This window comes from Mytilus galloprovincialis, chromosome 5 (genome assembly GCF_965363235.1).
Source record: "Mytilus galloprovincialis chromosome 5, xbMytGall1.hap1.1, whole genome shotgun sequence".
NCBI classification, from domain to species: Eukaryota; Metazoa; Mollusca; class Bivalvia; order Mytilida; family Mytilidae; genus Mytilus; species Mytilus galloprovincialis.
Genome location: NC_134842.1, coordinates 19083288 through 19095603, shown reverse-complemented (window position 1 = coordinate 19095603; position 12316 = coordinate 19083288). Strand labels below are relative to the sequence as shown.

At 31.7% G+C, this 12316-nt stretch overlaps 1 protein-coding gene across 2 annotated transcripts in view; it reads left to right on the top strand.

The window, feature by feature from the left end:
- LOC143075322 (vacuole membrane protein 1-like) overlaps positions 1-12316 on the top strand; it is a 162074-nt gene that overhangs the window by 28313 nt on the left and 121445 nt on the right. For both annotated transcript variants that reach the window (XM_076250708.1, XM_076250706.1), the window contains exons 3-6: positions 215-350; positions 2635-2831; positions 3304-3467; positions 6941-7053. In XM_076250708.1, the coding sequence (XP_076106823.1) occupies positions 215-350; positions 2635-2831; positions 3304-3467; positions 6941-7053 (610 nt within the window). The remainder of the gene's footprint in view (positions 1-214; positions 351-2634; positions 2832-3303; positions 3468-6940; positions 7054-12316) is intronic.

The window sequence follows — 12316 nt, the reverse complement described above, 5'->3', positions numbered from 1 at the left end:
GTATATATACATGTGTATATTTAAAAAACTGACTGCATGACAAATCTCAAGTGACTTAAGAAAATAATGTGATTCTAATTGTCTAGTTTATTGAAATATTTTCTTCTTTTTTCACTTTTTTTATAATTTATTGTCTTATTCCACTTTTTTGAAAATTTTGCTTTTCAATGTTTTATATACTCATCCTCTAATGCTGTTTTATTTGATATTTTAGCAATCCATGGTGAATTTAAGTCACCCAGAAATACTGACAATAAAGAATGTAGCAAAAGATAATGCTGGATGGTATGGTTGCTTGATTTCTAATCCACTTGGTAGATATTACCAGACTGCCTGGCTAACAGTTTTAGGTAAAGGCTTAGATAAGAATGAGAAATGTTTGTTTTTCACCAAGAAATAATACGTCTTAGAGCAAAATATTCACATAAAAATGATTTAATCGTTTGGAGAATTTAATTATCAATTTTCGATTACATCATTATCAATAAATTTTTTATAGACTGTCATAAAAATAGGAGGTTTGGCATCATGAAAATTGGAAATGTACAGTTTTTTCTAAAAAAATTAATTCTTTTAATGCCGCCACAACTGAAACGTCATATTATTTTACCCCTGTCAGTGTCTCTCTGTATGTCCTTCCCATTATGGGTGTACAGTTATTCCACTTAACTCCTCCTACAGTTTGAATTCTAGGAAGTTTTCACTCTGATGTCTGTTTGTAGTCTTTGTACATGTATTGAAGGTGTGCATGTGGTCAGGGTTTTGATTTTGTTTAATATTTGCTCTTAATCATTTTTTGTAGTAGTTACTTGCATAAGGGGAGCTCGCATACAGATAATTGTCCTACAGTTTTATGCTAGGAAAAAGTAAAAACACAAAAATACTGAACTCCGAGGAAAATTCAAAAAGGAAAATCAAAAATCAAAAGGCAAAATCAAAAGTCCAAGCACATCAAAAGAATGGATAACAACTGTTAGGAAGTGTTCACTTAGTTGGTGGTTTTTCCATTTTTTGTGCATGGGGTCAGGATTTTGATTCTTATTTATATTTGCTCTTTTGGGTGATAATATAATTTACCTTTGTCATATTTAAGGTAAAGTGTTAGACAGTTATTTTTAAATAAGACTTTGCATCTGCAGGGGCATCATTTGTGTCTGTCAAAGAAATCCAACATTGACTTTGCTATAAAACAGTTTCAGAGTGAAGTGTGGCCAGGGATTTCACTTAGTCTAGTTTGTATTGTGTAATAATTAAATTTTGTATGTCATACATGTGATTCTTCCGATGGGAGTCGAAATCTCTTGTTTTTCAGACCCTCTTCCATCCCTCCCATTAAAATTTGAAATCTACAACTTTTGAAAATGTCAACATCGAAAAAGTTTCAGTAAACATTTTTGTTTACAGAATTAAAACTGACAGGGTAAAACTCTTGAGAAACTCGAAATTGATATCGGAAAAGTCTGTAAAAACAGAAGGTCACCATTTCTTTTTCTTGTTTTTGTGTCGTAAGGTAAATAGCTTCGAGTAATCAATGAAGGTGTTTATTATTAGACTATATATACAGCAATAACAAATTATTGGCAATTACCTGGTCATCAACTAGCTAGTTTAAGACACACGTCTGGATGATTAAAAGTGAAATACTGACAATGGATTAAGATGTTAAAAAAAAGACTTTAATTTGATGCTGTTGAAAACATTGAACAGTTATTAGTACTGAGCCTCAAAGACAAATGTCTTAATGAAATCAAATACGATATTTATGGCTTGTTTTCTATCTAAACCAATGGAATACCTAAGTATAAGTATGTTTGTCTTTGAAAATTCTAAATTTTTATAATTTGATGAAATGCAAACTATGTTATCCCATAGACATATAATGTATTATACATGTATGTCTCTGTTATTACCAAATACCCTAGCAGCAAATTAAATTCAACCAATTATCTAGCCATATTTTCTCTGCCTGGAGATCTGTAAATTGTACAAGTCCAGTGCCATTGGGTCAAGATCATGCTTACTACACTTCTTGCCAAGCTGACTATGGTGACCCTAATGACTTTATTAAACATATTGAGACAGCTACCTACCAGAAAGCCACTGCTCAATAGTGTTACCAAAGTTGACATTATGTAGCTTAAGCAGAGATACTTTTTACCAACTATATATGATGGCTGATCACTTTATCTTAACTTTATATATGTAATGAATAAATATTTGAAACCCCCTTATCTTATATTTCTATCAAGTAAAAATGGCTATGCAGGTGCTTAAAGTATAGAACACTTACAAAAAAGGAGAATAAGCAGTTTTAACACCAAAAATAATCATGGCCATCGTTAAAAATGTTGAATTTGATACACACTTTAGAGTAACTTATGTAGTGGGTTATTCAGTGTGCACCACATTTTTTTTAATGATATTATTCCTTCATAGACAGAAAAAAATATTACAATCATTCCTAAAATAAAGACTTTTAACAATTAAAAGTTTGATGAGGAGGAAAAAAGGATTGAATTGGTTATAAATATTGTAGATAAGCCAGCTATTGAGCTGACACATATTTACCATTTCCTTTCAAACATATTATTTCATCTTTTGAAAACTTTTTAATTACAAATACTTTAATTGCAGATGAACAAGCAGAAGCAGTAGACATTAGGTCAGGAGGAACAAACGATAAAGAGCAAATAGTAATCTACATTATCGGTGGTGTCGCATCAGTAGTTGTTCTCTTCCTGTTACTCCTGATATTTATATGTTATAGACGTTACAAGAGGGTTCAGTCCAGCAAATATAGAAATGTCAAGAGAGTAATTGTCATGACACAGGCTAGTTTCAATATTCAAACATATTTTATTACTGATAAGTTCAAATACAAGTGCACAAAAAAGAATATGTTTGACTTATTCGGTTATAATTAGGAAATGAAGTTTTATGAGGAAGTTGTCTTTATATGGTGTAAAAGTTACATAGTAAGTCTTAAGAAAGGAAGATTATTGAGATTCATTAAATGTTCATCAGTAATGTTTAGATTATGAAAATAGAGATATTCAATCTAGACAGAATCTAATTTAGTTTTAAGGAAGTTTTTGTCAATTTTAGATTTGAATATTTATAACAGCTTTGCATCTGGACTTGCTTCATTTATTATTAGCGATAGTCTGTGTGCTCTTCAAACTTTTATGATGTTTATTTCTATTACAAAATCATGATAATTAAAAAAATGACATGGATCTGCACACAAATTTAAAACAGGTATACATTTTAATTTCATATCAGAATGTTTTGCATCAATTCCAGAATGAGAATTACCATCCATACAAATCTTATGATGGTACACAACCATTTGTTTTACCCACAATCAGAATTGAACCTGGTCCAAGAAGACGCTTGTCATCTGATTTGACCATGATGTCAGAGTATGATCTCCCTCTGGACAAACACTGGGAATTTAGACGGGAACAGTAAGTTAAAGCATAACATTGACCATTCCATGAAAGTTATCATACTGTAAAGACATATATATTGACTCATGACAACATTTTAACTTATATCTGTCGACCCACAAATAGCATTGCTCACTGTTTCTGACATCCAGATTGTTTCTTTGGTTAAAAGCTGTATAATGACCTGATATTTGATTGGTTGTATCAATTTTCAGATGAATTCAATAGATATTGTAACCACTGTAGTATGAAATATAACAAGAAGTTTTTCCAAAAACTCTTTTTTTCCAAGGTTTAACATTTTCTCATATATATACTGGAATCATTAGGGCTCAACAATAACACTTGTCTGATTGTCTTGTACTAGAGGATAAAAAGGTCAGACAAGTAAAAGCTATATCAATATTAATTTAATTTAACAGGTTTATATGCTCTTATAATATACTAGATTATGGAGTGTGTGTCCGAGCGAGAATATTTAGTCAGACGTCAGTCGCTACCCTGATATACCCTATCTTTTTTGGGTAATTAATACAGATAGCGTTTGACATCTTTAGCTGAACAGATTTATCATTTTTTCATAACTTAATTCATTGTATGCTGGTTCATATTCTGGACACCAGTCTTTGCTCCTTTCTAATATAATTCACAAACAAAAAACAAATAGGAAGCTTAGAAATGGAAAAATATTAAATACTTAACTCGTTCAAAGGGTAATTACACGTCTCAATCTTCAAAATCGCCTATCTAAAAATACTACCATCGCTAACATTTTTAAAAATAAAAATCGTGGTTACCCTTCTATCGATAAGTGTCATGCCAAAAAATGAGTAACATGTCCCTGTCTTTCCACCAACAATACGGTAAGGTCCACACTTAATGGTCGCTCATTTTCTTTAAAATTTGAAACTGATATAACTTGAAAAACAAACAGTCTTATTTATTTACTCACATGAAACAAACCAGGATGCGGTATTCAGTACATAGGTTAAACTGGTCGATATTTATCTAAACGCACTCAAGAAAATAACCCAATAAATTCAAAAGTATCATTTATCAACACCTTAAGAAGCACAGTCATCCTATCAAATATTTAGCAGTTCAACCTTTGGAAGAAGTAAATAAGCAGCCTGGTGAATCTCATTCAAAGTTTGTACAATCACGGAAAATAATTGAATTAAATTAGATTAAAAAATATCAAGAACCGATACTGTTAACATTTTGGATATTGTTTCTAAAACTGTTCGAAAAAAAACATTCTCATGGTCGTAGAAAAAATCACAATCAAAGAAAATTTCGGACCAATCACACCAATATTTCGGACCTAATTTCTATTTCAAAAAACAACGGAAGACATTATCTGTTAACAAAGCTCTGTTCATTACCGATTAATAAGTTAAATAAAATTTTAGAGGATTGCAACACAATTTCATATAGCAGTCCTAAGTACGAAATTGTTCAAATTATAATGGCATATTGTTATTCTAAACTGTTTCCTAAAATTGATCGTCCTGAAGATCATAAAAAACATTTTTATTAAAATAAAGTATGTCAATAAAGGCTTTGATTTTGTAAATATTGCTGGTATTTTTAACAACCATTCTGTTAAAGAACAAATTCCTTGATATTTTGATAATACTGAGCTCCCTCTTATTTGTTATATTTACAAGAAATCTACCTGGAAATTTGTGTTAAATTATAGCCAATTGTGTAAAGATTTTAATATCAGTGAAAATACACCTACTTCATGTAATTGCAGTAATTCCAAATACATTTATGGACCAATTTTCCATGTTATAACAGGAGATCTTAACATATTTCAAGACGGAGAGTTAAATTCATTCCTCAGTAAAGGACCTAATTATCTTCCCCAGTCAATTATAAATTGGAATGAGTGTCGTAATATCATCCATGACTCACTCTACTTACTGTATGAAATGGATAAAACTGGAAAAAGCTGACAAAAAATTTGACTTTAAAATAAAAACAAGATACAAATCCAATGAATTTACATTGACATGCCTATCAGATGGTGCCTCATATGCAAGTCTGATTTGACTTGGCATTGTTAAAAAGTAGATCCTAAGTTCTGTGACATGACTAGTTTCAGTTTTTCTTGACTCATAATTTTTGAAAAATATTTCAAAAGATATAAAACCAACTTCTGTTCTATTGTTTTAAATTTCTTTTGTTCCTTGAATCAACTTATAATGCAAAGTCCTCCTGGACAAGTTGAAAAAAATATTATTGTAGAGGTCTGATCATGCAATACAATGTGAGAAACTTGATTTTCTGGTAATTTTTTAAAAGAGCAAATATAACATTCTCACATTACCTAGATAAAAAAAAACATGTGTCTCGGTACAAAATTGTTCAAAAACACTGAAAATTGTAAATCATTAGTAATAAATGGTTTAACCCATTAAAACATTTAATCCATCACTGCAAATGTTTGCACCTGTCCTAAGTCAGGAATCTGATGTACAGTAGTTGTAGTTTGTTTATATAATTTACATGTGTTTCTCGTTTCTTGTTTTTAGCTCACCTGGCCCGAAGGTCCAAGTGAGCTTTTCTCATCACTTGGCGTCCGTCATCCATCGTCGTTAACTTTTATAAAAATCTTCTCCTCTGAAACTACTGGGCCAAATTTAACCAAACATGGCCAAAACATTATTAGGGTATCTAGTTTAAAAATTGTGTCCAGTGACCCGGCCAAACAACCAAGATGGCCGCCAGGGCTAAATATAGAACATAGGGGTAAAATGCAGCTTTTGGCTTATAACTCAAAAACCAAAGCATTTAGAACAAATCTGACATAGAGTGAAATTGTTTATCAGGTCAAGATCTATCTGCCCTAAAAATTTTAGATGAATCGGACAACCTTTTGTTGGGTTGCTACCCCTGAATTTTGCTGTTTTTGGTTATTATCTTGAATATTATCATGATTATAATAGATAGAGATAAACTAAACAGCAATAATGTTCAGCAAAGTAAGTTTTACAAATAAGTCAACATAACCGAAATGGTCAGTTGACCCCTTTAGGAGTTATTGCCCTTTATAGTCAATATTTAACCATTTTTCATAAATCTTAGTTATCACCAAAACACAATTTTGTCATGTCCTTGAATATTCACATAGACAAAAGTGAGCGACACAGGCTCTTTAGAGCCTCTGGTTTTATATAGATTAGAACGTTGGTTTTCCCGTTTGAATGGTTTTACTCTAGTAATTTTGGGGCCCTTTATAGCTTGTTGTTCAGTGTGAGCCAAGGCTCTGTGTTAAGGCCGTACATTGACATATAATGGTTTACTTTTATAAATTGTCATTTGGATGGAGAGTTGTCTCATTGGCACTCATACCATATCTTCTTATATCTAAGAAAATGTGTACAACTATTAGAATTTTATTTAGTTATATATATATGGTTACATCAATCAGTATCTCAATATCTAAATGAATATGAGATGAAATAATTTATTTATTGTTATAGGTTATCACTTGGTGAACCTCTTGGGGAAGGAGCATTTGGTAAAGTTTTTAAAGCAGAAACTGTTGGTTTAAATAAAGCTCCAACAACTGCCATAGCAGTCAAGATGTTGAAGGGTAAAATTTACTTATATATTTTAGATCAAAAATCAAATAGTATTAATGAAAACTGGATTTATGCTAAGGTTTTCTTTTTAGCTCACCTGGCCCAAAGGGCCAAGTGAGCTATTCCCATCACTTTGCGTCCGGCGTCCGTCGTCGTCGTCGTCGTCCGTCGTCCGTCGTCGTCCGTCGTCGTCCGTCGTCGTTAACTTTTACAAAAATCTTCTCCTCTGAAACTACTGGGCCAAATTTAACCAAACTTGACCAAAATCATCATTGGGGTATGTAGTTTAAAAAATGTGTGGCGTGACCCGGCCAACCAACCAAGATGGCCGCCACGGCTAAAAATAGAACATAGGGGTAAAATGCAGTTTTTGGCTTATAACTCAAAAACCAAAGCATTTAGAGGAAATCTGACATGGGGTAAATATGTTTATCAGGTCAAGATCTATCTGCCCTGAAATTTTCAGATGAATCGGTCAACCCGTTGTTGGGTTGCTGCCCCTGAATTGGTCATTTTGAGGAAATTTTACTGTTTTTGGTTATTATCTTGAATATTATTATAGATAGAGATAAACTGTAAACAGCAATAATGTTCAGCAAAGTTAGATTTACAAATAAGTCAACATGACCGAAATGGTCAGTTGACCCCTTAAGGAGTTATTGCCCTTTATAGTCAATTTTTAACCATTTTTCATAAATCTAAGTAATCTTTTACAAAAATCTTCTCCTCTGAAACTAATGGGCCAAATTAATCCAAAGTTGGCCACAATCATCTTTGGGGTATCTAGTTTAAAAAATGTGTGGCGTGAACCGGTCAACCAACCAAGATGGCCGCCACGGCTAAAAATAGAACATAGGGGTAAAATGCAGTTTTTGGCTTATAACTCAAAAAACAAAACTTTTAGAGGAAATCTGACATGGAGTAAAAATGTTTATCAGGTCAAGATCTATCTGCCCTGAAATTTTCAGATGAATCGGTCAACCTGTTGTTGGGTTGCTGCCCCTGAATTGGTAATTTTGATGAAATTTTTGCCGTTTTTGGTTATTATCTTGAATATTTTTATAGATAGAGATAAAATGTAAACAGCAATAATGTTCATCAAAGTAAGATTTACAAATAAGTCAACATGACCGAAATGGTCAGTTGACCCCTTAAGGAGTTATTGCCCTTTATAGTCAATTTTTAACCATTTTTCGTAAATCTTAGTTATCTTTTACAAAAATCTTCTCCTCTGAAACTACTGGGCCAAATTAATTCAAACTTGGCCACAATCATCTTTGAGGTACCTTGTTTGAAAAATGTGTCCGATGACCTGGCCATCCAACCAAGATGGCCACCACGGCTAAAAATAGAACAGGGGTAAAATGTAGTTTTTTGCTTATAACTCTGAAACCCAAATCATTTAGAGGAAATCTGACAAGGAGTTAAATTGTTAATCAAGTCAATATATATCTGCCCTGAAATATTCAAATGAATTGGACAGCCGGTTGTTGGGTTGCTGCCCTCCAATTGGTAATTTTTAAAGAAATTTTGCTGTTTTTGGTTATTATCTTGAATACTATTATAGATAGCGATAAACTGTAAACAGCGATAATGTTCATCAAAGTAAGATCTACAAATAAGTCCACATGACCTAAATGGTCAATTGACCCCTTAAGGAGTTATTGCCCTTTATAGTCAATTTTTAACAATTTTCATTAATTTGGTAAATTTATGTAAATTTTTACCAAATATTTTTCTCTGTTACTAATGGGCAAAGTTCATTATAGATATAATTGTAAGAAGCAAGAATGTTCAGTAAAGTAAGAACTTCAAACACATCACCATCACCAAAATACAATTTTGTCATGAATCCATTTGTGTACTTTGTTTAATATGCACATAGACCAAGGTGAGCGGCACAGACTCTTTAGAGCCTCTAGTTTTATTAGACAAGCATAAAATTTTGGGAAATAAGAATTGAATTTTTTCCATCTTTTTTATCTTTATTGAAAAATTTGCATTGTTATGGCCCTGCAACGAATATGGCCCGCAACAAAGATGTCGGTGCCATATAGTTTTACCCATGTCCGTAATTCTGTCATTCCGTAATTCTGTCATTCCCTAATTCCACAACTAGGAATTGTTAAGTTTCAGTTTTGTTCTGCTTGGCTCATTTTTGCTATAATTATGGGCTTTGAACTTTGATAATTTTTTGAAAATCACAGTTAAAAGGATGAATTGTTTGAGTATAAAGGACAAGATTATAAATATCCAATTAATGTTCTGATTCAAACAATAAAATAATTACAAATCAATTAATGGCATTAGTGCTGTAATGAATTGTTAAAATCTCAATACTTTTATTTTTTGTTTGATGATTCTAGCTGTTAATCTGGATTATCCCACCTCAATCAACAGGCCTTGAAGTAATAAATATTTGAGTCAGTTTTTTGTACTTAAACAAATAAAAACCAATCAAAATGCTGGATTTTATGTTTTGAGCAAGATTTTTGTGCTCCGAGCACTGAACAAAGTTTTATGACTTCAACCCCAGGTCTAATGAATGTCAAAACAAATCAGTGACAGGTTGACCTTGTTCCTAATTAAATTTGTTCAGGTTACAATTATGTGATAATCATGTTTTCAATCATAATTTCTTGAAAGGTTTTAAACAGTTGTTTAAAAGTTGAAAAGTTACAAAGTAAAAACGTATTTATAAAAATAAACTTCTCATAGAATAAATCATCACTTTACAATATTATGTCACATGACTGACCAACATGACTTGTGATCACCTGATATATTATATGGTTTATCTTTTCAAAATGAGTGTTGTTTATTCAATTTTCATACACTTTTCTTCAACTCTTTATGATGAACACATACAAAACAATAAGGTATGACAACAAGGAACACAACTCTAGGCTGATTTAACCAATAACAAAAGCTTTATTGTGTCTTCAATATTAAGACAATTGGCAAATTTCCGGATTGCAAAACATATTGACAAATTTACACGAAAAACGTAACAACAAAGATATAAAATGTATTTTATTTGAATAAAACATGACAAATCAAGAATATTAATATTATAACACATAAAAAACAATCAAGGTTTGAGCAAAAAAAATCCTTACTTTTCACTTCAATTGGAAATTTCTTGGTCCAATTTTGGACCTGAAAAAAAACTAAGAAAATATTTGTAGTCATGTATAACACACAGGGTAATGAGGGTATAAATGTAAATGTGTTCGTTATACATACCAAAAGACAGTACATAAACATGGATAGTTTGTAGGATCGATTAAAGCCCATTTTAATGTCCCATTTATTATGCCCCATTTTGGTGCATTATGTTTTCTGTTCTGTGCGTCCATTCATTCGTTCTTTTGTCTGTCCATTTGTTCATCTGTCCATCCATTGGTTCGTTCTTCTGTCCGTTTGTCTTTGATGAAGTTGAAGTCCAATCAACTTGAAACTTAGGGCTGATGTTTTCTATTTTATAATCTTTGTAATTTTTATGCCAAACTAGAAATTTTCCCCCATTTTCAAGGTCCACTGAACATAGAAAATGATAGTGTGGATGGGCTATTCATGTACTGGGGACACATTCTTGTTAGCTATAACCATTTGAGCTTATGTTATCACTAATGACTTGGCGTCCATCATCATCTGTTGTTAACTATTTCAAAAAACCTTCTCTGAAACTACTGGGCCAAAGATTTCAAACTTTAACAAAAAAAAATTTCCTTAATTATCTGGTATCTTGCTTATAAATTGTATCCGAAGTTTTGATCCATCGACAAACATGGCTGCCATTGTTGGGTTCCTGCCACTAAATTGGTTATTTTAAGGATTTTTTTTAGTTTTTGTATGAAATTAATTAAAGATAAAGATAAACTGTAAACAGCAAAAAATGTTCAGCAAAGTAACATCTTCAAAAATGTTTTTTATGACAAAAATTGTCAATTGACCCGTTACGGAGTTATTGACCTTTAAGGAAAATTACACAAGTTGTTTTATTTTTTTTTTAACTTTATAAATCTTCGCAAATGAATTTAGTATAAATTTGTATTTTATTTCCTTGTACTTCAAGAAACAAAGACACTATGGTTAAAATGGAACAAATGGGTAAAATGCATTTATTTGCTTTTAATGAAAATATGACAGATACAATGAACATTGTATTGGCATTTGTAAGCCTCTTATTATTAAATATAAATTGAAAAGCAAAAACAGTCATTGATGAAAGATTTAAGCAAAAAAACAAACTTGTGAGCAATGCAAGCTCTGCTTGTTCTATTGGGGATCCAAGGCAGTGGCGTAGCCAGGGTTGAAATGATGTGGATGTTTTGCCGAGTCGAGCGAGCCGAAAAATGTTTTGGACCTTTTTGTGCAGAAAATATTTTTTATTTAAGCACATGTACTCCCCCAGAATCCGACACTAGTTAGATTTTTGTTTAAATTCAAAATACCCACCAATTCATATATTTATATTTTTAATCAAATTTTATTGTTTTCTTGAAACTACCATCATTCAATTCATAAATATTTGATGTAAAGTTTCCCCCCCAATCTTCTATTTGACATATCAAAAACCGTTTAAACGGACTTTATTACAGCAGCACTTCTGTATAATTTAGGAACTTCTGAGTATAGGAACTGAAGTGACTTCTCTTTCCAGGAATTTGAGTCTACAACCTTGGATTTTTTATTACTGAGCTAAACGCATGCAGGAGACATAAAAATACCGGGCGTCCGATCGTCCGGTATTTTTAGCACTCTCATGTGTACAATTCATGTCAGATTAAGTGAAACTCATATCATAAGCAATGTCTTTGACAATTTTGAAAATAATTCGTAATCAAATATTTTTAACTAGTAATGTCCCTTTGAAATATAAATTGTAATGGAAATCCCATTTCATTTGCTGTGAAGCTTTTATTTCTTTTTAGATATTAAAAATAAAAAAGAAAAAGAAATAAAAGTTTTTTTTAGTTATTCCCTTGTTCCTTGGCCTTTGATAGATAAAATATGACATGTAATGTGCATGGCGGGGAATATTGGATCTTTGTTCTTTACTGAATAAAAATAAAATTAGTATTTGAACCTAAATAGAAACGGGAATTCATAAGCCTAGGACTTATCACGATCTATTACAAATTGATTTGTTTTATCACGTCGTTTACAATGTCGCAAGAAACGATATCAGGATATGGTGTTTTAGTTGTTAGTTACTATAGTCAAATGAGAAGCCATCCCTCCACTAGGTTCAATTTCAGATGAAACATA